This window comes from Caenorhabditis remanei, chromosome IV, assembly GCF_010183535.1.
Source record: "Caenorhabditis remanei strain PX506 chromosome IV, whole genome shotgun sequence".
Taxonomy (NCBI): Eukaryota; Metazoa; Nematoda; class Chromadorea; order Rhabditida; family Rhabditidae; genus Caenorhabditis; species Caenorhabditis remanei.
In genome coordinates, this window is record NC_071331.1 from 14,790,555 (window position 1) to 14,817,421 (window position 26,867).

A 26,867-nucleotide genomic window follows, 5' to 3' on the forward strand; every position below is an offset into this window, starting at 1 on the left:
ACGCAAGCAGAGTTTCAGAAATGGAGACAGCGTGGAGCAATATTTTAGACTACAAAAACGTTTCGGATCGTTATGTGTTAACTGAAGAAGACAAGAAAGGTAAACATGTTTCTCTAATGTTTTGAAACATTGATTCTTTCAGGTGCTTTCGCAAGACAATACTTTGAAGTCTACGAAGCTCGAGTGAATGCACTGAAACCAAGAATTATCGAGATCGCTGAAAGAGATATTGGTTTGCTTAAATTAATTTGTCGAGCTTATCAGATTATTTCAAGGTAAAGGAAAATTCAAGCACATATCATTGAGCGATGCAAAACAAGACGAAGAAATTTTTGTCATTGGAGTAATTGTGAAAAGAATAGCAGCGAGGCCTTCAATTCTAAAATCTCTGTTGAATGAAGACAAAGTTGCGTACGATGATTATGAAGGAGACGAAGAAGATGATGTGAAGAGATATGCTGGAAGTAGTGAAGATCGTATTGAACTAGAGTCTGAAAAGCAGACAGTTCGCCTCGATGGAGCTATTTCAATGGATGAATGTGCCACTGGATGCTGTGTCGGAGTTCTGGGAAAGTTAGGCAAAGAAGGCGTCTTTCATGTGAATCGACTTATTTGGCCATCTTCAAAAATTTCCAAGAAGTCAGCTGCTGAGGGAACAATTGTTTTCGTTAGTGGACTTGAGTTAACTGGAGATATGGAAGACGATGTAAGTATCATCATTTATTAGATAATCCCCGGCATTTTTCAATATTTCTCTAATACTTATAGCAACTCACAATCTCGGGACTTGAATTTATGTCGGAATGGATGAACAGCGAAGCTCTCGGAGAAAATCAGTGTCCTCCCATTGATCGTGTTGTTGTAATTGGCCCGATTGTTGAGACGAAATCGAACGGATGTGATGTTCAGTCAGTTGTAAGAACACTTACTTTATCGCGAACTGAGAAACAATCATCTGCGAAAGCACTGATAACCGTTGATAAATTGATCAGTTCGATTGCTGAAAAACCGTTGGTGAACACTGTTGATGTGACACCTGGTGTTGGCGATCCATGCTCATCGATGTGGCCGCTTCCACCAATTCACAGAGTTTGTCTGCAGCGTTGTGCTATGAGCCAGAAGAAAGTGAATCTTGTGACAAATCCGTATGAGTTCGAAGTGAATGGTCTACGAGTGATGACTATGTCTGGCGAAAATGTCACGGAGCTTTTGCGTACTTCTCACAAATGGACCGGTGCTGATGTTCTCGCTAACCTTGTCAAATGGCAACACGTCGCACCTAATTGTCCAGATACGCTAGATGCGTTTCCTATGGCTGAAAGGTAAGGAAACATATAATGTTATTGTAATGGATTTATCATCAAAAAGTTATTTTTCAAAATAATTTAAATTTCCAGAGATCCACTCGTTATGGAAACCACCCCACACATTATTGTCTGCGGTAATCAGCCACAAGCCGAGTTCCGACGTGTTCCAATCGACGGATCTGACTCTACGTGTCTTGTTGTTTGTCTGCCGAAATTCTCAAAAACCCGTGTTGCATGCTTCTTAAACTTGAAGGATCTCTCGATGAAATGGCAGAACTTTGATCATCAATACTAAATATTTCGTTCAAGTTAAGCTTGTCTTATGTTTTTTTTTCTCATTATACTGTGTATTGTGCCTCCAATAAATTTTGATTGAGACTGACTGTGTTCTCACCTCGTTCACACATGAATCTTTCCATCTTAATCATTCGTTTTCCGTTTTCATCCGCCCTATTCAACTTTCTCTCAAAAAACTGGGTCATTCTTGGTTTTCGATTTCTCGCAATCATTCGTATCAGAAACATTTCTTATTATGTGGCTGCATAATATTGCTGTTCTTTCGATTTCATTCTCATGTCTTCTAATAATTCTTCAAATTCTCTATTTTCCCTATCTGATATCACAGGCTGAATCAGCTCATGAACTAGTCAAGAGCAAAATAGACTCATTTAAGGTTCGCTCGAGATTACATTATTTATTCAACTATAAAGCTTTTATTTTAGAGTTTAGAATCAGATATCACTCGTGAATTATCAGATTACGCCTTCTTACATATTACCAGAAAACGAGAAGTCATTTCATGCGAACCCGGATACCCCGGTCTTCCTGGTGCAAATGGGAGAGATGGACAACCAGGAATAGACGGTCCAAACGGAATACGTGGATTGGATGCACGTGATATAATGGAAGAAATTCAAGCGAATCAAGAATGTATTACTTGTCCACAAGGAGAACGTGGACCAACTGGAGCACCAGGGGATCGAGGAGAAACTGGAGATAAGGGAGATAAAGGAGTTGCTGGAATTCCAGGTCAAGATGGATTAGATGGTGAACAAGGAGAAGAAGGACCTGTTGGACCACCAGGGCCACCGGGGAGAAGGGGAAGAAAAGGAGCTGATGGAAAGTCTGCAATGGGAGGAATTGGAGAACCCGGACCAAAAGGAGTTCCAGGAGCAAAGGGTGGTCCGGGATTACAGGGACCAAGAGGAAAGGTGAGGAATTTGAAAGTAGTATTTTCTGGATTCTCACATGTCAATCTTTTCAGCGTAATTATATTTATGGTCCACCTGGTCCAATGGGACAACCAGGACCATCTGGATTGGATGGAGTATCTGGAAATCCAGGTGATAGAGGACCAAAAGGACCGCCAGGAGACCGCGGAGCTGATATTAAATTCTGTCCGTGTCCATTGGAATTAGAATTATTGAAAGTAAAACATTCCAAGGCAAATCGTCCATCACCACCATCCTCTTCGACTTCAACAACACCGCCAACAACTTCAACTTCAGAAACAACGACTACAGTTTTTCCAAATACAGAAAAGAATTCAGATGACACCACAACTTTGGAAATAATCGGAGAAGAAGAAACGACTCCAGAAGATATCACTGCCACGACTACAATTGAAACAATCACTTTTTCATCTCAAGATGACGAATCAAGTGAATCAAAAAATAGTCGAAATTCAGAAAATGTATTCGGAAGTGCACCTGGAAATGAAGGAATTATTCAAGCAGAAACATTGAATTTTGATGATGGAGAAATGCAAACGGTAAATAATTCATTCTAAAAGCATTTAAAACTTAAATTGTTCAGGTGGAATTGCCAAAAGAGTATGAAAACGATGAACAACCACGTGGACCAATCATAACTGTAGAAGATGATGATTATCCAGAAGATACTACAACTACGTTCGTTTGTTCTTACTTTTCATTCCAATTATTTCCCTAATTTCAGGCGTCGATTCCGTTACGTCACAAAGCGACCAATTCGGTTTGAATAATTCAAAAATTTCATAAAAACCGTCCAATAAAGTGTTTCTTCCTATACCCTCTTTCTTCTTTTCCGTGTACCTTTGCAATCATTCATTTCTCTGCCTCTCTTCTCCGTCAGCGACATAATGTTTAGTTTAGGACGAATTGGCTGTTGAGTGTTTGGCAGAGTGGTTAACGCTCTCGTCTCTCGTTTACATGTCCAGGGTTCGCATCCCACGGCGGGCTGAAGATAAAATCAACGACACTGACCGGTAGTGATGTTGTGTCGAAACCTCTAAGAAGTACTGACCGCTTTTTGCTTCTCATATTTTTCCAAGGACCTTCATAAATAACTTTTTGCTCTTCGGCTCGGTCTTACGTGATAGCCCTATTAAGGGGTACCCGTCATCGTCATCATACATGTTTGTCGTGCTCACTTTTTCGTCTTTCTTCTCATTCATTTTTACACCGCACGGCACGTCTTCGCCTTCCTCTTCTTTTATTTCTTCGTCACTTCTCCATTTACTCAGTACTCTCCCAACATCTTCATTCGAATCTGTCAAAGAATAAATACATCTGGAATATGTATAATTATCAAAGACGACAAACCGGTCGTGAGAAGAAAGAAGAAAAAGGAAAAAAGGAAAACCAATTTCCAACAACTTGCCCATAAATCAGTAAACGAGAGAACTCAACCCTCCCCCTCTTTCTCTTTCTTCTCAAGAAAAAGAGACCAGATCCAAGTTATTTCTAAATGCACAAATGCTCGCAGGTGCGTTGGTCTCTCCAAAATATTTGATTATGGCATCAAGACCTGATAATATTGTACTATTCACTCATATTGCTGTGGATCGACTGATGAAAAAAGAGTTCAATGAAAGAGTAAGTGAAATAGTCATTTTTTCAAATTATAAAATAATCTTTTTTTTAAATCTATCGGAATACTATTAGAATCACAATTCAAAACAAGAATTGAATCATGATAAGATTACTTTTTGCCTATGTTTCATATTTATCACAACACTAACTTCATTAAAATCGAAGCAACACGTCGAAACAATGTGAGCCCACATCTCAACAATTACGTAATTCACATTTTGTGTTTCACCTGTTTTTGTTTTGAACAAAAAATCACAGATGTTTTCATGTAGATCATGTATTAAAGAATACAGTAACCTACGTCATTAGAGTAAGTAGTTAAGGAACAAACAATACAATTTCTGAATTTTAAAAATTATTAGATCGGATTTGAATGGGGACACATCACGAGTATCTTCAAATTTTATATGTTTGAATTCAATCCGTTGGAATATATGACCACAATCGACTATAGATTTTCCGCTATGCCCTTGTAAAATTCATACTTGTCACAAGCCGACCGTTTTCAAAAATTTTTTCAACACTAATTTTTGAAAAAAGAGTTTTTGCGGCATTTTGAGCTATAACTCGAGTAAATTGACGAATTTAAGTAGTTCTAAAGTGAATATAGTGATAAAAAATACTTGAAAATTCTTTTTGGGATGTTAAAATTTTTAAAAAATTATACCAGAGCCAACCCATAAATATATATGACAAGTATGATAAAACTAAAACTTAAATCCGTTGGGAATTGAAATCTGCTGGTTGCATAACCTAGTCCACGTGCATATTAATTTAACTTAATTCCACCTACTTTTTGCAAAAGTCGGTTTGAAAGATCAATCAGTCTCGTCACGTTCTCTTCGCCTTTTCTCTAGCAAAACGAGATTTGAAAGTTCTGAAACTCATTTGGACTAATACTCAAAAGTAGTCCATACTACAAAGTTTTCATGTTCTTTTTCTTTTGATTGACACATTGACATTCTTCTTTTTTCTTCTTCTTCTTCTTCTTCGTTTTTTCTTCTTCGTGCATTCCATCAAACACCCTAAAAGCCGTTCAAATTGCGTCCATTCAAGAGATTTCAATTCAAAAACTGAGAAAAACGACAGAAAAAATGCAGAAAACGTTTTCTAGAATGTCCACTTTTCCTATTTTGTTGAACCCTTAAAAATCAGATAAATGACTGAAAATCCTTTCTATTTTATTAAAAATGAAGAAAAACGAAGAATTTATAGGTAAACTCGTTTTTTCGGCAAAAGTTCATCAGACAAATTGTGTTTTTTCTTCTTCCGTCCTTCTGAATTTTTGATTGCTCTTTTTTCAGTAGACATTCGCTTTTTTTCTTTTAGAAAAGATGATTGGGTGTCACATTGTCTTCTTTTCTTCTTTAATCATGGGTTTTATTCATGAATATTCTGAAGAAGAAGAATGGAAACAATTGAAGAATGTTTTAGCTAACAATTGTTGAGAAGATATAATGCTTCTGAGAATATCCGTTTTCTTGGAAAAAATGAAAATTCTTTTGTCTAGACCTACTCATTCATGCAATTATGAATCTAACTATTACTCTCATTCCATTCAAAATTTCACCGCTTTCAAAGAATTAAAAGTTCCATTTTCTTTGAAAAATGAGCATCCAAAGTGTTCATTGAATTCAGATATTTTGATAACAATTCGAGTTATTCCTTTATGAATTGCATTGAGATCAATTTTCAAAGAAAACTCAAGTCTATTGAACAAGAGTCTGGAATTTATCAATTCATGTACTTGCTGCTTGTGAAAATGTTCTTGATGTTGGATGATAAGACTGAAAAAACATCTGAAGTTGAAACTGGACTTGTAATTTCTGAAAGCTTTCTTCTTTTAGAAAACTTTACGACTCCATTGACAAAATCTTTCTCCTAAAAATAGTCTGAAAAGTCAACTTTTAATTTCCTTTTAATTTATTTTTAGAAGAATGTTCACACTTAATTAAGTATAATTATTGATTAATTCTCTGCAATTCTAGGTGGAATCATAACAGACAAAACTATTACAATTCAGACATATTCAAAAAGAAAATAATCAGATCTCCTATGATCACAATCCAGGTGATATGATGCGATTTCGGCTGATCTGCTTTCCGCCATAAACCTTCTATTTCAAAATTCCATGAGAGCAATAACCAAGCTAATTTGTGGATTAACTTCTAACTAGGGAAGGATCCCGAGTAAAGACGGAGTTACGGGTAGAGATATAAATCACTGCCACAGAAATTTGGCGCTGATTTCAAATCTGTATTTTGTTTTTGCTAAACTATCTCGTGAAAAAAGTTATAGGTGTTTTTCTAGCTTCCCAGTGCAAAAATTAGCATTTTCAATACTCACAAAATTAATTTTTTTTCTTTTTTTTTTCAAACTTTTTTGTGTATAAACTTATTGAAAACTTTATTATTTCAAATCAAGATAGAATCAAGAAAATGAATTTAAAAAATATAGGCCACTCTTAGAGCATTCAATAAAATAAAATTAAAAATAAAATTAAATATTTGAAGGGGAATTCTTAGATGTGATTCCTGTTTAAAAACATCTGTATGTGGGTTATTTAATTCCATACAACAAAACGAATTACTTCAAAAGATATTTGAATAGAAGCAACTTTTTTGTCTAACTGCCGTTCTATGTCAACCCACTCCGAACAATCGAGATCTTTGTTGTCAATATACATCAACCTGAAAGAAATATGTTTTCAACCAAAAAGCTACAAAAAAAGGAGTAGACTTACAATAACACATTTATATGGGAAACAACTGTAAGAAAAAAACTCACTTTCGAGAACTGTTACTGTACACTGCTGGTCTTCTAGAAGGATTGAATGGCTGCGTACGAATATTGTCAAGAATTTTTTCGAAGCCGAAGAACCCAATCCTCGCATAGATCTCAATTGTCTCCAAATTATGAAAAGCTTCATTTGACATCCAGCGTGTCAAAAAACTCTCAATCTCAGTTAGATCAAAATATGATTTCAATGAAACAAAATGACACCCTGTAAACTCATGGAGAAGGGATCTCATTAGTGCTGGCTCACACTTCTCAATACTCAGAGTTTCAACATTGAAGATTGTTGAGTTACTCGTGAATGGATCAGAAACCGTAGAGCATAAACATATATTTTTCACGCCCATAAACTTTGATAAAATTCCTTCAATAACCTCTGCCTTGTCTACTTCACCATCCAATCGGACGTCTTCACATTTGGACATACTTGAAGCCAAAGTTTGATGAGTAGTTGTATCAATTAGAAACTCTGACGAACGTGGGAATAATCTTTGAAATTCCTTATGAAGTACCCATTGTATTTCTCTCCGCAATTGTCTACAACCATATAGTACACACTTTCCTTCATGGTCGCGGGAATATCTAAAAATTGCACTAGACATCACATTGAAAATTAGTTGATTTTTGATTTCAAGAGGAGGCTCTTCCGAGGAGCCAGAGCTACATTACACAGAAAACATGCAAGTTCATTTTCAAAAATTAGCAACTCACTTTAGCTTAAAATTGCTGTCACCTATTCTGAATCGAAATAAGTTTTCTTCGTTTTCCGAAAACTTTTCCACAAACTCTATCGTAACAACGTGAATGTACCTATCGTCGTCCTCACTCACGCGAACAGCAAATCTTGGTTTATGCACAGCGCATCTTAATTTGACAAAATTAAATCGTAAACTAAATACAACCTTTTCCATTTTCAATGAGCAATTTGATAATAGAAATATCGATGTGTAATCCATTCCTTTTATTATCTCTTTTTGTGCCAAGTACGGCAATTGAAGTATTTTGATGGACATTCTGAAACAATCATGACATCATGGAAGAGGAAATAAAAAAGAGTTCAAAAGAGATTGGGATTTTAAAGTTCAAACTCAACAAATTCAGAACTTGTAGAAAATTATATCGTTCTATGATTTTGTAAAACAGAAGAGGTGTAGTGGATAGGAAATTCCCACTCGAGAATCGATAGAGTCAATGGTCTCACAACGATTCTGTGTAAAATCAATCTCATTGTTAGAGAAGAATGAAAGAGATCGTTGTGAGACCATTGACTCTATCGATTCTCGAGTGAAAGTTTCCTATCCACTACACCTCTTCTGTTTTACAAAATCATAGAACGATATAATTTTCTACAAGTTCTGAATTTATTGAGTTTATCCAAAGTGTTCATTAAATTCAGATATTTTGATAATAACAATTCGAGTTATTCGTTTATGAATTGCATTGAGATCAATTTTTAAATAAAATTCGAGTCTATTGAACAAGAGTCTGGAATTTATCAATTCATGTACTTGCTGCTTGTGAAAATGTTCTTGATGTTGGGTGATAAGTCTGACTGAGACTGAGTGAGAAACATCTGAAGTTGAAACTGGACTTGTAATTTCTAAAAGTTTTTTCTTTTAGAAAACTTTACAACTCAATTGACCAAATCTTCCCTAAAACTAGTTTGAAAAGTCAACTTTTAATTTCCTTTCCATTTATTTTTAGAAGAATGTTCACACTTGAATAAGGATAATTATTGATTAATTCTCTGCAATTCTAGGTGGAATCATAGAAGACAAAACGATTCCAACTCCTAAAAATAACTCCTAAAGAATCTGAATATTCAAAAAGTTGTAAGAACACTTACTTTATCGCGAACTGAGAAACAATCATCTGCGAAAGCACTGATAACCGTTGATAAATTGATCAGTTCGATTGCTGAAAAACCGTTGGTGAACACTGTTGATGTGACACCTGGTGTTGGCGATCCATGCTCATCGATGTGGCCGCTTCCACCAATTCACAGAGTTTGTCTGCAGCGTTGTGCTATGAGCCAGAAGAAAGTGAATCTTGTGACAAATCCGTATGAGTTCGAGGTGAATGGTCTTCGAGTGATGACTATGTCTGGCGAAAACGTCACGGAGCTTTTGCGTACTTCTCAAAAATGGACCGGTGCTGATGTTCTCGCTAACCTTGTCAAATGGCAACACGTCGCGCCTAATTGCCCAGATACTCTAGATGCGTTTCCTATGGCTGAAAGGTAAGGAAACATATAATGTTATAATAATGGATTTATCATCAAAAAGTTATTTTTCAAAATTGTTTAAATTTCCAGAGATCCACTCGTTATGGAAACCACCCCACACATTATGGTCTGCGGTAATCAGCCACAAGCCGAGTTCCGACGTGTTCCAATCGATGGATCTGACTCTACGTGTCTTGTTGTTTGCCTGCCGAAATTCTCAAAAACCCGTGTTGCATGCTTCTTAAACTTGAAGGATCTCTCGATGAAATGGCAGAACTTTGATCATCAATACTAAATATTTCGTTCAAGTTAAGCTTGTCTTATGTTTTTTTTTCTCATTATACTGTGTATTGTGCCTCCAATAAATTTTGATTGAGACTGACTGTGTTCTCACCTCGTTCACACATGAATCTTTCCATCTTAATCATTCGTTTTCCGTTTTCATCCGCCCTATTCAACTTTCTCTCAAAAAACTGGGTCATTCTTGGTTTTCGATTTCTCGCAATCATTCGTATCACAAACATTTCTTATTATGTGGCTGCATAGTATTGCTGTTCTTTCGATTTCATTCTCATGTCTTCTAATAATTCTTCAAATTCTCTATTTTCCCTATCTGATATCACAGGCTGAATCAGCTCATGAACTAGTCAAGAGCAAAATAGACTCATTTAAGGTTCGCTCGAGATTACATTATTTATTCAACTATAAAGCTTTTATTTTAGAGTTTAGAATCAGATATCACTCGTGAATTATCAGATTACGCCTTTTTACACATTACCAGAAAACGCGAAGTCATTTCATGCGAACCCGGATACCCTGGTCTTCCGGGTGCAAATGGGCGAGATGGACAACCGGGAACAGACGGTCCAAATGGAATACGTGGATTGGATGCACGTGATATAATGGAAGAAATTCAAGCGAATCAAGAATGTATTACTTGTCCACAAGGAGAACGTGGACCAACTGGAGCACCAGGAGATCGAGGAGAAACTGGAGATAAGGGAGATAAAGGAGTTGCTGGAATTCCAGGTCAAGATGGATTAGATGGTGAACAAGGAGAAGAAGGACCTGTTGGACCACCAGGACCACCGGGGAGAAGAGGAAGAAAAGGAGCTGATGGAAAGTCTGCAATGGGAGGAATTGGAGAACCCGGACCAAAAGGAGTTCCAGGAGCAAAGGGTGGTCCGGGATTACAGGGACCAAGAGGAAAGGTGAGGAATTTGAAAGTAGTATTTTCTGGATTCTCACATGTCAATCTTTTCAGCGTAATTATATTTATGGTCCACCTGGTCCAATGGGACAACCAGGACCATCTGGATTGGATGGAGTATCTGGAAATCCAGGTGATAGAGGACCAAAAGGACCGCCAGGAGACCGCGGAGCTGATATTAAATTCTGTCCGTGTCCATTGGAATTAGAATTATTGAAAGTAAAACATTCCAAGGCAAATCGTCCATCACCACCATCCTCTTCGACTTCAACAACACCGCCAACAACTTCAACTTCAGAAACAACGACTACAGTTTTTCCAAATACAGAAAAGAATTCAGATGACACCACAACTTTGGAAATAATCGGAGAAGAAGAAACGACTCCAGAAGATATCACTGCCACGACTACAATTGAAACAATAACTTTTTCATCTCAAGATGACGAATCAAGTGAATCAAAAAATAGTCGAAATTCAGAAAATGTATTCGGAAGTGCACCTGGAAATGAAGGAATTATTCAAGCAGAAACACTGAATTTTGATGATGGAGAAATGCAAACGGTAATTAATTCATAACAAAATCATTTTTGTAAAATATAAATTGTTCAGGTGGAATTGCCAAAAGACTATGAAAACGGTGAACAACCACGTGGACCAATCATTACTGTAGAAGAAGATGATTATCCAGAAGATACTACAACTACGTTCGTTTGTTCTTACTTTCCATTCCAATTATTTCCCTAATTTCAGGCGTCGATTCCGTTACGTCACAAAGCGACCAATTCGATTTGAATAATTCAAAAATTTCATAAAAGCCGTCCAATAAAGTGTTTCTTTCTATACCCTCTTTCTTCTTTTCCGTGTACCTTTGCAATCATTCATTTCTCTGCCTCTCTTCTCCGTCAGCGAGATAATGTTTAGTTTAGGACGAATTGGCTGTTGAGTGTTTGGCAGAGTGGTTAACGCTCTCGTCTCTCGTTTACATGTCCAGGGTTCGCATCCCACGGCGGGCTGAAGATAAAATCAACGACACTGACCGGTAGTGATGTTGTGTCGAAACCTCTAAGAAGTACTGACCGCTTTTTGCTTCTCATATTTTCCAAGGACCTTCATAAATAACTTTTTGCTCTTCGGCTCGGTCTTACTTGATAGCCCTATTAAGGGGTACCCGTCATCGTCATCATACATGTTTGTCGGGCTCACTTTTTCGTCTTTCTTCTCATTCATTTTTACACCGCACGGCACGTCTTCGCCTTCCTCTTCTTTTATTTCTTCGTCACTTCTCCATTTACTCAGTACTCTCGCAACATCTTCATTCGAATCCTAAAAGAATAAATACATCTGGAATATGTATAATTATCAAAGACGACAAACAGGTCGTGAGAAGAAAGAAGAAAAAGGAAAAAAGGAAAACCAATTTCCAACAACTTGCCCATAAATCAGTAAACGAGAGAACTCAACCCTCCCCCTCTTTCTCTTTCTTCTCAAGAAAAAGAGACCAGATCCAAGTTATTTCTAAATGCACAAATGCTCGCAGGTGCGTTGGTCTCTCCAAAATATTTGATTATGGCATCAAGACCTGATAATATTGTACTATTCACTCATATTGCTGTGGATCGACTGATGAAAAAAGAGTTCAATGAAAGAGTAAGTGAAAGAGTCATTTTTTCAAATTATAAAATAATATTTTTCTTTAAATCCATCGGAATACCATTAGAATCACAATTCAAAACAAGAATTGAATCATGATAAGATTACTTTTTGCCTATGTTTCATATTTATCACAACACTAACTTCATTAAAATCGAAGCAACACGTCGAAACAATGTGAGCCCACATCTCAACAATTACGTAATTCACATTTTGTGTTTCACCTGTTTTTATTTTGAACAAAAAATCACAGATGTTTTCATGTAGATCATGAATCAAAGAATACAGTAGCCTACTTCATTAGAGTAAGTAGTTAAGGAACAAACAATACAATTTCTGAATTAAAAAAATTATTAGAGCGGCTTTGAATGGGGACACATGACGAGTATCTTCAAATTTTAAATGTTTGAATTCAATCCGTTGGAATATATGACCACAATCGACTATAGATTTTCCCCTATGCCCTTGTAAAATTCATACTTGTCACAGACCGACCGTTTTCCAAACATTTTTTCAACACTAATTTTTGAAAAAAGAGTTTTTGTGGCATTTTGAGCTCTAACTCGAGTAAATTGACGAATTTAAGTAGATCTACAGTAAATATAGTGATAAAAAGTACTTGAAAATAATTTTTGGGGTGTTAAAATTCAAAAAAAAATCCACCAGGGCCGTCCCGTCAACTGACAAGTATGATAAAACTAAAACTTAAATCTGTTGGGAATTTAAATCTTGTGGCTGCATAACTTAGTCCACGTGCATATTAATTTAACCTAATTCCACCTACTTTTTGCAAAAGTCGGTTTGAAAGATCAATCAGTCTCGTCACGTACCCTTCGCCTTTTCTCTACCAAAACGAGATTTGAAAAGTTCTGAAACTCTTTTGGACTAATACTCAAAAGTAGTCCATACTACAAAGTTTTCATGTTCTTTTTCTTTTGATTGACACATTGACATTCTTCTTTTTTCTTCTTCTTCTTCGTTTTTTCTTCTTCGTGCATTCCATCAAACACCCTAAAAGCCGTTCAAATTGCGTCCATTCAAGAGATTTCAATTCAAGAAAAACTGAGAAAAACGACAGAAAAATTCAGAAAGCGTTTTCTAGAATGTCCACTTTTCCTATTTTGTTGAACCCTTAAAAATCAGATAAATGACTGAAAATCCTTTCTATTTTATTAAAAATGAAGAAAAACGAAGAATTTATCGGTAAACTCGTTTTTTCGGCAAAAGTTCAGCAGACAAATTGTGTTTTTTCTTCTTCCGTCCTTCTGAATTTTTGATTGCTCTTTTTTCGTAGACATTCGCTTTTTTTCTTTTAGAAAAGATGATTGGGAGTCCATAGATTGTCTTCTTTTCTTCTTTAATCATGGGTTTTATTCATGAATATTCTGAAGAAGAATGGAAACAATTGAAGAATGTTTCAACTAATAATTGTTGAGAAGATATAATGTTTCTGAGAATATCCGTTTTCTTGGAAAAAATGAAAATTCTTTTGTCTAGACCTACTCATTCATGCAATTATGAATCTAACTATTACTCTCATTCCATTCAAAATTTCCCCGTTTTCAAAGAATTAAAAGTTCCATTTTCTTTGAAAAATGAGCATCCAAAGTGTTCATTGAATTCAGATATTTTGATAACAATTCGAGTTATTCCATTATGAATTGCCTTGAGGTCAATTTGCAAAGAAAACTCAAGTCTATTGAACAAGAGTCTGGAATTTATTAGTTAATGTACTTGCTGTGAAAATGTTATTTTTCTCTTGATGTTGGATGATAAGACTGAGAAACATCTGAAGTTGAAACTGGACTTGTAATTTCTGAAAGCTTTCTTCTTTTAGAAAACTTTACGACTTCATTGACAAAATCTTTTTCCTAAAAATAGTCAGAAAAGTCAACTTTTAATTTCCTTTTAATTTATTTTTAGAAGAATGTTCACACTTAATTAAAGGAGGACTGAAGTCATATTTTTTTATTTCAGATTATGATACTTCAAAAAATTCTGAGCAACTTTCATCATTGGAGCATATGCTAAAAATTGCTCTAAACGCCCTAAATTCACGTTTTCCCGGCTGAAATTGAGCTTTCGTGGAAGAGTTTTCCGACGCGAGTTTCTTCGTCCGTGTAGTCCTCTCGGACAAGTTTTCTTTCTCAATTACTCGTTTTTTTGCTTTTTCAAAGGGGTTTCGTTGTTTTTTCTCAAATTTCTTCGTTTTTTCAACAAAATATCACTTAAAAATGCATTATTGACAATACTTATACGTATTTTACACGATTATTTAACTTTTCTTACAGAAATCGTCTAATTTACTCCGTATTTTTCCTATTGTTTGTTTGTTTTTTTCTTTTGTTGCATTATATTGTCAATAATGCATTTTTAAGTGATATTTTGTTGAAAAAAACGAAGAAATTTGAGAAAAAACAACGAAACCCCTTTGAAAAAGCAAAAAAACGAGTAATTGAGAGAGAAAACTTGTCCGAGAAGACTACACGGACGAAGAAACTCGCGTCGGAAAACTCTTCCACGAAAGCTCAATTTCAGCCGGGAAAACGTGAATTTAGGGCGTTTGGAGCAATTTTTAGCATATGCTCTAATGATGAAAGTTGCTCAGAATTTTCTGAAGTATCATAATCTGAAATAAAAAAATATGACTTCAGTCCTCCTTTAAGTATAATTATTGATTAATTCTCTGCGATTCTAGGTGGAATCATAGCAGACAAAACTATTACAATTCCTAAAAAATGGCTCCTAAAGAATCTGAATATTCAAAAATATCCTAATTTTCCATTTATTTTCAGAATAGAAACATTCTGTCAGAACCGGATTGTCCTTTCCTATTTTCAAATATTTTTTCTTCCATTTCTTCCTTTTTTTTCTCGTCTCAATCTTATTTTCTCATCCAATTCTTTTCTTCAACAAATGGAAAAAAGGGAAAAAGACATGTACCAATTTGTTGAATGAATAGATTCTTTTCCTTTTTCAGAAGTCTTTTTCATCCTTCTTCCAGCTAATTTTATGATTTTTTTGATGAGATTTCAGAGTTCAGATTTGAAATTTTAAAATTCTTCTCAATGATCATACGTGTCGAGTGAAAACTTCTGGGATTAATGCAAATGAGATTCATAGTTGTATTGATCATTTTTACAGAATCTCTCTTTTGTTTTGGAAAGTAACAAATTCGAAAATTTTCAAAATAGAGAAACTGGTAGATTTTGAGTAATGAAGAAGACGTCAATGATGATGTCAAGATAGAGAAAAATGGAGCGAATACGGAAAAACAAACTGAAGACGAAGAAGAGTCTTTTCCTAATTCGATCGTCTTCTTTTCGTTTTTTCTTCTTCTTCAACCGGTGTGCGAGCCTTCCGGAAGGGTGTCCCTTCCCCAAGAGGATTGACTCGTCCCATCTTTCCACCCGAATATTTTTATATTTTTTGTCATTCTTATTCCTCTTTTTTCCATCTTTTTCTCTTCCATCGTTGTCCTCAATTCGATGCCATTCACTTGTCTTTTCTCTTATTTCTTTCGATTGAGTTCTTAGCACTATCTTTACTTTTTTCTGTTTTTTCGATTCTGGGATTCTTCTTTAAAAAAAAAAGGTATTCATTGAGAGCTGGAAACAAGAAGTTCTGATAGTGGGTGGGATATAAATAGAGATTACAAAAATAGCAATTAGAGTTATTATCGGGTTGCTCCCCCAGTAATTCCTTTAAAATCTTTCATAGATCACGGTGGCGAGCCACAAATATAAAATGGCACGCTCATGTTTTCTGTCTTAAATCTGATTTTTTAGAAGTTAATAATAGAAGACAGATCTATAGATTTTTATACAGAAGAGATATTTTCCAGAAAATAAAGAAAAACAAAAGTTTCGTTTCAAAGTTAAATGTCCATAACCAGCTAACAAAAACTAATTACTTTTCACTTTACCTTCTTTTCTTCAGCTCATTGTTCAAAAGCTTCCACAAAGTTTTCTCAATTTCGTTTTCGAAGAGTCTCATTTTATTTTTATACTTGAAAACGCACATTCCCTGTAAATTTTCATAGAGAACGGTGCCGACTGAAAAACTTCTGAATGATAAACTTATTTCTATTTTTTTATTTAACAATAAAATTGAAAATACGTGTTTTCACCATGAATACAATAATTTTGATAGTGTCAAAAGATTTCCTCAGCTACTAAAAAGAGAGAAAAAAGGAAAAATTGAAATAATTCAATCGGAAGAATCATAAATTTGAGTAATGACCGATTGGTTCTTGTCAAAAGAAACAATAAAATACATGTGTCACTCTCTCTTTCTTCTCTTTTTTCCATCTAATAATTCTTCATTTTTCTTCTTTTATTTTCCCATAACCACCAGATGTCGTTGATTTCTTTCTCTTTTTCTTCTCCAACTTTTCCTATTTTTGTTGTTTTTCTCTTCGTACCAAATCTTCACTCTTTGCATCGGATTATGCAATAAAAAAGGCATTCGAGAAAAGAGGTGAACGCTCTTTTTTTATAAACAAGGAAGTTTTCATCATCTGAAAAAAGGGAATTTCGGTTGTTTTTCAATGACTCTTTCTCCAGAATTTCATCTAGATTATTTTGATGTTTCTCTCTTTTCAAGATGAGATGACTTCTTCGAAATAGACGTGGAGTATCACCATTCCATTTTCTATGAAACATCCAAAACGTTCTCAAAAATATCTTGATTATATTCTTGTTTATGGTCCTGTCACTCTTTCCAAAACTCATATTTCGTGCCCTTTGATTTCTGTTTTTTCGCAAAATCCGGCACTGATCCTGATCCCTGCTTCGAAAAAAAGAAAAATATCAATTCTTTTTTGGAGAAAACTGATTCTTTGCATATTCTATATACTGATGAGAATCATGCGTTCAAATTCAAAAAGTGTTGTAAGTAGAAAAATTGAAAGAGTTTAGGACAACAAGACTGTAATGTTTAATGGTATTGCTTCAATCTGATGAACCTCTCCGATCATTTTTGAAGTGAAACCAACTTGTTTAACTTGGAAAATGTTTCATTAAACACTGCTAGAATTCCAAGTTCACATGTCTCAATTTTTAACATTTTTATCCAAAAGGAATGGAGCACATTTACAAGTTTACCCATATCGAAATTCCCGTAGTTCTAATTGTGAATATAAATGTTTCTGTATTCTGAATATTCTGTACTGAATCCCTGTTTCTTCTCCCTGAATTTTTTATTTTAATTCCAGATATGGATGGCGTTCACCTATCAAAATTCGTTAATCTCCCAGTTACCAATTCGTCATGCATCAACAACATTTCGAGAGTCTTCATTCAATACGGACCATCAATTCTCCACACATATTTATGGCAAGTTTTTCTTCTTTTCTTACGTTTCTATAGAGTTTTCTCTGCGTTTCCAACTCTTCAGGTGTCCATTGGTGACCCATTTATTCAGACACTTTTCCTCTTTTTTTCTTCTTTTTTTCATCTTTCAATTTTAAAAATCTCTTCATTTTCCCGCGTTAATTTTGAATTCATCATGTTGCGTGTCCATCTCTGAATATTCTGAAAATGATGTTCCGTCCGGTGCCGGTAAAAAAAGAGAATCCAAAACTCAAATGTTTGATTTTTCTTGGTTCATTCCATCTGATGTATGAACTAGATATTCTTAAAATCTGGACAGCTCATCGACGAAATCATTATGAAAAGGTAAACATGAAAATTTGGGTAATTATTTGAGACATATAGCTCATAATATAGACGATAAAAACAGATATAATGAGTGTCTGTCTCTGTCATTTTTATTTTTAACGAGATGACAAAACGTGACAAATTCACTTGTTTTACGTCGTGTGAAGTAATTTATTCTAGATATCCGCTGCATATGTTTCTTGAATTTATTAAGAAGACATCACTTTCATGAGTTTTATTAAAATAATCAACACTGTTTTCCTGACAAAAATGTTCTAAATTCAATAGGAAGCAATTTATTTAATTTTTGAGTTTTCTATTCCACAGTAATAAATTAATTCCAAAACGGAACATTTCATTCGGAGATGAATCATTTAACAAATGAAATCTGAATCTCCATATGAAAACTTTATCCATTTTTCAAGTATTCCGGATGTTCCAATAATTTCCTAGTTGATGACTCATATCACTTCGTTTTTTGATTGTTTCCCAATGAACAATATCATCCAACACGTGGGAACGGAACGACTGAAAATTCAGATGCAAATGCATTCAGAATCTATTTCCTTCTTTTTTTAAACCAGTCATCTTCTGAAAAAAGAATCATTCATAACATCATTTTTTGCTTTCAATCAAGGTAAAAAGCGAGAAGGAAACGTAGAAAAAGTTCAAGTCTGCGTGGGCATGTATTCAAGAAAAAAGAAACACTTCGTTATGATTTCCTAAAGGTTTTCTTCTCGTTTCCGGCGATCAAAATAATTGAGAAAAAGTTGGGTCGAATAGTATGTATAGTTGAAGAAGACAAAGTAGTAGAAGGTGTTTTCCATTGTCACATACATTTTTTATTAGATTCTGAATCTCTCGAAACACGTCATCTCCTTTTTTGAATATTTCTTTCTCAGTGTTTCAATCAATTTCAATTCCAAAATTTCAGTTTCTCCCCTTGAAACCTCCCATCTGAAAATGTCCCCGGTTCATTTTCCCAGTTTTTTTTCAATTCATTTTGTTTGTTTTTCCATCATCTTTCCGCCATCTGAATTGGTAATCAAGAGATTCTAGACCGACCTCTTTTTACATGATGACTATGTAATTATGTCCTTTCAGAGCGTCTCAATGTGTTGTGTTTTCAAAAATAGAATTTAGTGGCGTTTTGCCGAAATTCACGTATTTTGATTTCTCAGCTTTTTTAGAGGATTCATGATATCATTTATGAGAAAAAATTGGGCTTAACTCATAATTTCTTCCTGCAGTTAGTCCTGCAGTTAGTGAAAATCATTCAAGTAAAACCTTAAAATTTCACAATTTGCATATATATTTTAGGGATTCCTATTTGCAAATGAATTTGAAGTTGTTGAGAAAAATGTATCAAACAGTCATTTCGATACAAACTTTTTCCCGTTTCGATTGTAATAACGATTGATTCACAAGCCAAAACTGGCCTAGAAACTCAGTTGAGTCTTGAAAATTATCTTGACTATTCCCACTTTTCTCATGAAATATCGAAAGTCTTCTTGAGACAATTCGTTATTTCAGTTCCTTCATTTTTCTTCTTTTTACTCCAATTCCGTTCTTTTTGTTTCCGAGAAAACGAAAAAGATTGTTCATTTAAGTAAGAAAAACAAATGAACAACAATCAAAAAGAAAAAGAAAAAAAACGAAAAGAAGGGAGGTCGATTTGTTATTCCGTTCTTCGCTTCAGCAGTTTTTAAAAAAGAAATGAGAAAAGGAAAAAGAGAAAAAAGGAAATTCCTAATTAGTCGTCATCCGAAAATTCAACTTTCAGCTCAATTTGTTGGAATAGTTTACATGGAAATAAAGAGAGAAAAAGGAGAGGAAATTCAGAATCTGTTGGTGGCTCAAAGAGTATTTTTATTCAATTGTGCAACCCCAATTGAATGAGATGATCGTTCGGCTTTTTTGTCAACATCACTTTTGATTTTCAGCAAATTTTTCATATGTTCCAGTTCTTCAATCGAAATGTTTTCTAAATATTTTCAGTCCGAGCTGTGTAGTTAGAGAAAATAATTAACTGATTCCCGATATTTTCTGAAACGAAAGTTCGTGAGAACCACGTGTATTTCATTTTTGTTACTATTAGATTAACAATAAACATGTTATATTTGTTTTTTTGAGAGAAAGAAATGTCTTTAATTATTTTTTTTCTTTGATATATTTATCTCTTCTCAGAACGGGGTTTTTTAATTCTCATCATTCACATTTCTCACCCTTTTAAGCTTAAAATGAGTTTTTTGGCTTTTCAAAAATCTTTCTCATTCATCAAACTCACTTTCTCCTTTTTCTTCTTTTTCTGAATCCACAATTTCCTTCAAAACGGACTTAAATGACTACAACCACCCGAATGGAAATGTCATGACGATTTCTTCTCCAAATTCTTTCTTTTTTCGGTAAACCAATTCGTTCTTTTTCACGGAAAAAGCTCGGTGGAAAGACTCTAAACTAATGAAGCGAGAGCCCCCGAAAAAGGGGAAAAACACTTGTTAAAGTTGTCGCTCTCCATGTCTTTTCTTCTTTTCAAATACTCAAAACTCTCAGTTTTGGACCACTTTTTTATTTTGAGTGGTCACTGCAAAAACATTTATTTTTCTGGAAGTCTGGAAGAGTCTGATTAACAAAAATGGTCATCAGCAAGATTGTTGTAAGTTTTGAGTCAATATTGAATGTTCCGTGAATTTTATCTTGTTTAATCCTGTAGATCTTGAATTTTGGATATAGATCATATTTTCTTTTTATCGTCTTCCTGGACGAACGATTTCAGTTCTGTCCCAAATACTTATTTTGCAGTCTTTTTTTATAGAGAAATAGTTATTCCAGTTCAAAAATAAAACACTTGAGTAAAAAATCTGGAAGAACTAAAAATGAAAGAGGGTCTGGGAATACTCCCCAGTCGATTCTCCTTTTGAGTGTCATTGATCTAACCATTTTCAAAAGTAACTTTTTCCAAGAGCAATTAACTTGGCTTCCTATGTTGTATCGGCACTTTCCGCATGCTCTGCTGAAATGTACAAGGTATTTATCATATAACGTAATATATCTTTTTTTAGAACTTTTGAAAACAACTATTTTCCTCCCAATTGCTTCTAAAAAACTCAAAGAACCGTGGATTTCTATTTTTCGTTCCTCTAAAAAATCCGTTCCATTTCGTTTTTGTATCCGTTCGTTTTTCGATGTCTATCTCTCTTTTTTCCTTAAGTTTCCTTCTTTTTCTTTCCTTCTTTAGGTGTTTTTTTCAATCAAACTCCTATTTTTTTCTCCGTTTCTGGACGCCAGGAGCAGATGCACACACACAAATGAATGCACAAAATTAATTCATCTCTTCTCTTTTTATTTTCTTTTTTCATTATTTTTTGTTGCCAGCGACGAACTTTACGGACAAACAGAAGAGAAAAGTTGAATAAAATATAGAATATAGAGGTTCTTTTCCTTTTTATACTTTCTATTTTCGCTCATATCTTCTTTTTTATAAATTATGATAGAACAGAGATAGGGAGTTGAAACTTAAAATTCGACCATGTCACTTGAAGAAATCTGATTTCCTGACCTCTGAGTCATCTGAAATTATTTTCAAGCTGCACAGTAAAATCAGATCATTCCAGTCCCCATTTCCATCTAAATTTCATCAGATACCAATTATTTGAATTGACTGAAACTCAATTACTCTCAGAGTGTTTGAACGGTTTTTTGATTCCATCATTGAAATTGAAATTTCAATTCTTCGTTTCCAAAAGAAGCGTCAATCTTCTTGGAACCTTTTCCATCAAATCAAAAAAAAAGAGTAATTGCTAAATTGCATTCCTTTCTTCTTCTTTGGGTCATGGGTCGACGGACGGACAGAGTCAAAAAAGGGAAACAACTCTGTGTGTAAAGAGGACATTCGGAGGCTTTTGTTTCCCATTTCAATAGACGCTTTCTTTACAAAATACTCCTATTTTTCGCCGTAACTCCATTTTTTACACTAAAAGAAAAACAAGAAAACGAAGAAAATGGTTCTGGGAGGTGCTGTTTTCGAATCTTGTTGGAAATGTTTCATGGTAAGAGTTTTTTGGGTTTCGGGGTACTGTCAGTTGGTCGTCCCCTTCTCCTTCTGAAGTTCTCTCTCGAAAAGTGACATAATTCCTCTTTTAACTCATAATTGTCACCTCATCATAATTAAAATTGAAAGTGTTCTTTGAGTTTGGAATGAACTTTCAAAGAAGAAATCGAAACACAATGACGAACTGTTTTCCGTTCTTATCTTGTCCGTATAGATCACGAGATATCTTCACAAACCGAAAGAATTAATATGAATAGGCGTCAGTTCCTGTTGTTATGATTGATAGTCAAGTATTCAGTCTCCTTTCGACAAATATAACTTTCTTGTAGAAAGTCTTTAGATTTCATTGGTATTTAGTGAAAGTTCTGGTGTGCAGTAATCATAGATAAAGAACATCCTTTCGAACTGCGAGGAACAGTTTTATCAGTTCACTAAATTAGATAGAAGTTTTTAAAGACTAACAGTTAGAACCGCATTCATGTTAGATTCCTGCCTCATTAGTTTTGAATTTCATATATTATGAACTTTCGTCTCCGGGACATTTCTGTGCGGGTTTTCAAATTTCAGTTGATTTCTCGCTCCTCTCCGTTATTCTAAATCCTCCAAAATCACTTATTCTCTGAATTCTTCATCGTCTTCTGTGCTGCAAGATACTAAGATTGTCCATAAATTTCCAGTCGATTTCCTTTCTTTTTCTTCTTCTAAATCCACCCTCTTCTCCTCATTTCCTTCTTTCCATCCCATTCAAAACCACCCATAAATCGTCGTGTTCCATCGTCCGTCTTTCTGGTTTTCCGGCTTCTAAAAGAGCCGAAAAACGTCCGAATTCTTGTGTATTTGTATGTGAAGAAACCAAAACGACTTCTCACTTCTATTTTTGATATCAACTATTTTCTTTTCTCTTTTCCCATATTCTATTATTACTCCTCACGGAAAGAAAAAGGTGCCTGACGTCAAACTTCTTCGCCTACTTTGATTTTGGGTGTCCTGCTGGACTCCATTATCATTGTTTCTCTTCTTTTCTCTTTCATTTCTTTTTCTGTTTCTCATCTTCCAAGAATAATTACCCAAAGGGACTTTCCATTCCATTTGTCTGCGTTTCTTCAATAAGTTCATCTCTCTGAATAATAAGTTGCCGATGGGCAAAACAATGTGTGAGAAAAGTTATTATAATGAACACACTTCCCAATATATTTACTATTTATCAACCATATCCAATTGACAATTTTCTTGATGAAGTGAGTGATTTTCATTTGAATTAACTGTTCAAAATGGTCTTCTAATCCAGAATGGAAGACATCTGAATTTTGACCAATGAATCTTTCCAGATCAATTGTACTATTAATTTTGAAACTCGATCGAGACTGATCGAAAATTTTAACACATTTCTGTTCCTAACCTAACAAGATCCATCTCAACAGAGCAAATTTATTTTCTCACTTCATGAATATTCCAAAAATTGTCTGTCAGTCTTTGTCTATTTGGTTAGAAATATAATATCTTGTGTCTCTAGGTTCTTTTCTTTTTCTTCATAGAAACTAAAAAAAGGCAATTGACACATTCCAATTCGGGGAACTCATTCCCCGTTTTCCTATTTTATTCGATTCTACATTTTCTGAATATGATTAGAAATTTCGTTAGAAAATTGAAGAAGGAGGTTTGTAATTCTGAAATAGAAAAATATACAGGAATCAATTGTGAATAGGCAATCGATCATGATGAATAATAACGAATAACTGAAAAGCGGGACTCGTGAAGATAAATTATTATTTGAGTGAATCAATCCGACTAATCTCGGATAAGAATCTGCAACTTGTATTCAGAATAGAAGTATCAGAGAATCCAAGAACATAAGAAAGTACCAATTCATAGAAGCTAAAATTCAAAACTTTATTAGATTATATACAGTACATGGAATACTGCAGGACTAATCGTACTTCACACTTTTTCACATAACAGTAAACGTATTTCACTTCCCCACCTACAGTATTTAACCCCCTTGTCTTCCCCAACTTTCCATTCGTTTCTCATCATTTTTTATTTCTCTAGAAAGTCGGTGGCCAACAGGAAGAAGGCGATGAGCCCACAGTTTCATCGCTTTCCATCCTATCATCTCCCTTTTCACCTTCTTCAAATTCGACAAGTCGTCGTTTAACTCTCATGGATTTCTTCGACGTTCGAAAATTTCAAACATCGCATCGCGATTTCGTTGTCAACGATGGGCGGCTTCATGTGGTTTCAGGTATATCTGAAAGAGAGAGAAACGCAGAGAAAATTTTATTTTAATGATTATTTGAATACTTTAAACTAATTGAATACTTTCAGATTATTCTCTTATTGCCCTACTTCCAGTAATTCTAGTTGGAATATTAATAACTACAATATTCTGTGTCTATAGATTTCGAAGATGGAAACATAATAAGAAACAGGTCTGTTAAATTCAAACAATAGCCCATAAAGAAATTATATTTTTCAGTTAGCAGAATTGAATGCATTCTATGAAATAGTGGAGTCATCTCCTTGTTTAGCCTCTGGAAAGTCTTATCTCATTCAACATTGTTCTGATATTGAGGTTATCAAACAGGAGAAAACAAATAATTTTTCTTATTTTCCTATTTTCAGAAATCAGAATGTGATCGAATAACTCGTGCCGTATGCGTGCCAACTCAAAGTTCTATTTTCTTTCAACCAATTCCTCCGAAAGCGAAATCTGTTCGTTGCAACAGTGACGTGTTGAAGGCAGTTAATGCTAGTGAAGTGAGATATTTTATACAGTAATTCTGATATTCAAAACTGAAAACTTCCAGGTAATATTCCATTTCGCTCAATTGCCAACGATTGAAAAAGCAAATAACAATCACAAAAAGTCATTGCATTTCATCCATCGAGTATAGCCATTTTCAATCAAAAGAGCTCTTTTTGAGCAATTTCTTGTCGATTTCACCATTTCAACCGGTACCTAATTTCAAAAATCATGTTCAATTTGTAATTGTGTGCCTTTTCTGTCAAAAAGCCAATGAAATAAATGATTTACTGTCTTCAAAAATTGAGAACTTCAAAAACAATAATATTTTCAGAAAAAGACAAAATGTACTCCTGAAATAACAAAAAGAGTGATACATCAACAAAAAAAATCAGATACTTTTCGTATTGATCAGACAGAGACAGAGACACAACAATCCACCCATATTAACTGTATGAGATGCTTTGATGTGCCAAGAAGAACGATCTTTTAGAAGTGAATTCTCTGAAAACAACAAAAATTATTTGCAATCCACTGAGTATATTCTACCGTACCCAAACTCCTCTTATCATGACTCATCACAACCAATCGTCCACCTTTTCGAATCACTCTTTTCCACTCTTCAAGAAGCATTGGATACAGTAATCGATTGTCCATTCTCGAACCAATCTTCTTTCCGAACCTGAAGAATAAAAAAGAAATTCCCATAGTAATAGTTGGATATTACGGTAGATCAGTGACTAAAGCGTCAACTGAATTGTCACGAAGTGGAAGTTTCGTGGCATCCCAAGTGAAGAAGTCACAGTTTGAACGAGCGGAACAAGAGTTGGCAGACTGAAATATAAAATTGATCCAAAAATCCACTTATATAAGAGAACCCAATTCTGTTTGCATCTTTCCATAGCCATTTCATGATTATCTCCTCCCAAAAAGTGAGCATGTTTCCATGCATTAGCCCCTTCAATTGGGATGGATCCCCCACCACACATTGAATCGATGACGATATCTCCTGGTTTGATATCAGCTAAATGGAGCATACAGAAGCAGATAGTGGATCGCATTGTAGTCGGTCCATATGAACAGATATTGCGCTTGAAAAGTGATTCCTCATTCAAAGCCATCATAACTGTGATCTGGAAATAAAGGATATGATCCTCCTGGTTAGCACATTATCACAAACATTATCTTTTTCGATTCTCAGAACAACTTCAATATCAAATTGTTTGACACTGCATTTCCATCCGAAAGCATTATTTATTTCAGCCCCGAATTTGGATGCAGCATCCATCGAACTGAATTTATGAATCTCTTTTTCACCGCATCTTCTGCAAGTCACTCTACAAGTAAGACGATTATTAAATCTATTCCTGAGTTGTGGGCTTTCACCTAAATTTCGGTGACTGTTCAGTCACTTGACAATTCACTTTTTGTTCCATGAACTGTCTCATTTGCTCTACAATTCGTTCACTCCCTCCATTAATTTCTTTGTCACGTGCCAATTGATATGCATCGATCGCCAATTTCCAGTTACAAAACGAAATTTGTTTTTGAATAGTTTTCAATGCTTCTTCTCTGTTCATCGTCGTCAATCCTTCAATCGAATTCTCATAAAAAACCACATAGAGATTATCGACAGATCGAAGTTTTAATGTATCGGGAACTTTTTTCAGGTCAAGAGAAAACCTTGCGTTTCCACGGTTCCATTCACAACTAATAACCGGAAGCTTTTCTGTTATCTAAAAACTTCCAGAAATTTTGAGACTCATAATCTAATCTCACCTCTTTGGCAGCAACCTTTTCGAAACCCGTAACAACAGCAGCACACAATTCGACAGTTACAGACATTCCTTTCTGAAATAAAATCTTTCAATGGAAGTGTACATTCGCGCAGTTCAGATAAAATGTTAGACAACTTTTGACTGTAAGGCCGATAGATGTGCCGTTATTGTACAAGTTCCATTTTTAAGTATCGTCATCATTTTTCGTTTTTAGGAAAATACTTTTACACCATTCAAATGAAATCGTTTCATTTTAACTGTTAAAATCACAATGTAATTGTTCATCAAAATTGTATTTCTACACACCACAATTGTAAGGAACCATGATCAACGAATGTATGAGAGGAAAGAAGAACACAATTCGGAAAAGACGGGTAGCAAATATGCTGATAGCGAGCAGGAGGTTTAAAATAGATTCCCATTAGGTTTCAATTTTACATTACAAAATTGATTGAAAGTGTTAGAACTCAAAAAAAAACAAATGAGAAGAAGTTATTAGCAATGGTAGGAAGAGAGAGAGAAAGGGAGAAGTAACCAGATAAAGTACGAAAACGGTATGAAGGGGTGAAGTACTGATTGATTTCGGTTTAGGACCC

The 26,867-nt window shown here is 34.8% G+C and overlaps 7 protein-coding genes across 7 annotated transcripts; 5 read left to right on the top strand and 2 right to left on the bottom strand.

Annotated features, from left to right (window-relative positions):
* Positions 1–20: 20 nt before the first annotated feature.
* Positions 21–1,602, top strand: GCK72_014153 (uncharacterized protein; the record flags this gene model as incomplete). Its single annotated transcript, XM_003087069.2, has 5 exons — positions 21–99; positions 143–232; positions 276–706; positions 769–1,322; positions 1,398–1,602. The coding sequence occupies 5 exons, from the start codon at positions 21–23 to the stop codon at positions 1,600–1,602; spliced, it is 1,359 nt and encodes a 452-aa protein (XP_003087117.2).
* A 237-nt stretch (positions 1,603–1,839) lies between these two features.
* On the top strand, positions 1,840–3,309 carry GCK72_014154 (uncharacterized protein; the record flags this gene model as incomplete). The annotated part of the gene is made up of 5 exons (XM_003107973.2): positions 1,840–1,980; positions 2,030–2,518; positions 2,572–3,078; positions 3,123–3,217; positions 3,264–3,309. 5 exons carry the CDS (start codon positions 1,840–1,842, stop codon positions 3,307–3,309), a joined length of 1,278 nt encoding a protein of 425 aa, XP_003108021.2.
* GCK72_014155 (uncharacterized protein) lies at positions 2,583–7,380 on the bottom strand (the record flags this gene model as incomplete). The annotated part of the gene is made up of 3 exons (XM_053730159.1): positions 2,583–2,923; positions 3,660–3,856; positions 6,947–7,380. 3 exons carry the CDS (start codon positions 7,378–7,380, stop codon positions 2,583–2,585), a joined length of 972 nt encoding a protein of 323 aa, XP_053584931.1.
* Positions 4,043–9,474, top strand: GCK72_014156 (uncharacterized protein; the record flags this gene model as incomplete). Its single annotated transcript, XM_053730160.1, has 3 exons — positions 4,043–4,162; positions 8,767–9,194; positions 9,270–9,474. The coding sequence occupies 3 exons, from the start codon at positions 4,043–4,045 to the stop codon at positions 9,472–9,474; spliced, it is 753 nt and encodes a 250-aa protein (XP_053584932.1).
* A 237-nt stretch (positions 9,475–9,711) lies between these two features.
* Positions 9,712–11,185, top strand: GCK72_014157 (uncharacterized protein; the record flags this gene model as incomplete). The annotated part of the gene is made up of 5 exons (XM_053730161.1): positions 9,712–9,852; positions 9,902–10,390; positions 10,444–10,950; positions 10,999–11,093; positions 11,140–11,185. 5 exons carry the CDS (start codon positions 9,712–9,714, stop codon positions 11,183–11,185), a joined length of 1,278 nt encoding a protein of 425 aa, XP_053584933.1.
* A 12,725-nt stretch (positions 11,186–23,910) lies between these two features.
* Positions 23,911–24,644, top strand: GCK72_014158 (uncharacterized protein; the record flags this gene model as incomplete). Its single annotated transcript, XM_053730162.1, has 5 exons — positions 23,911–23,992; positions 24,076–24,179; positions 24,227–24,322; positions 24,373–24,507; positions 24,558–24,644. 5 exons carry the CDS (start codon positions 23,911–23,913, stop codon positions 24,642–24,644), a joined length of 504 nt encoding a protein of 167 aa, XP_053584934.1.
* A 240-nt stretch (positions 24,645–24,884) lies between these two features.
* Positions 24,885–26,338, bottom strand: GCK72_014159 (uncharacterized protein; the record flags this gene model as incomplete). Its single annotated transcript, XM_003107734.2, has 7 exons — positions 24,885–24,997; positions 25,048–25,175; positions 25,221–25,327; positions 25,372–25,626; positions 25,674–25,830; positions 25,880–26,229; positions 26,273–26,338. 7 exons carry the CDS (start codon positions 26,336–26,338, stop codon positions 24,885–24,887), a joined length of 1,176 nt encoding a protein of 391 aa, XP_003107782.2.
* Positions 26,339–26,867: the final 529 nt, after the last annotated feature.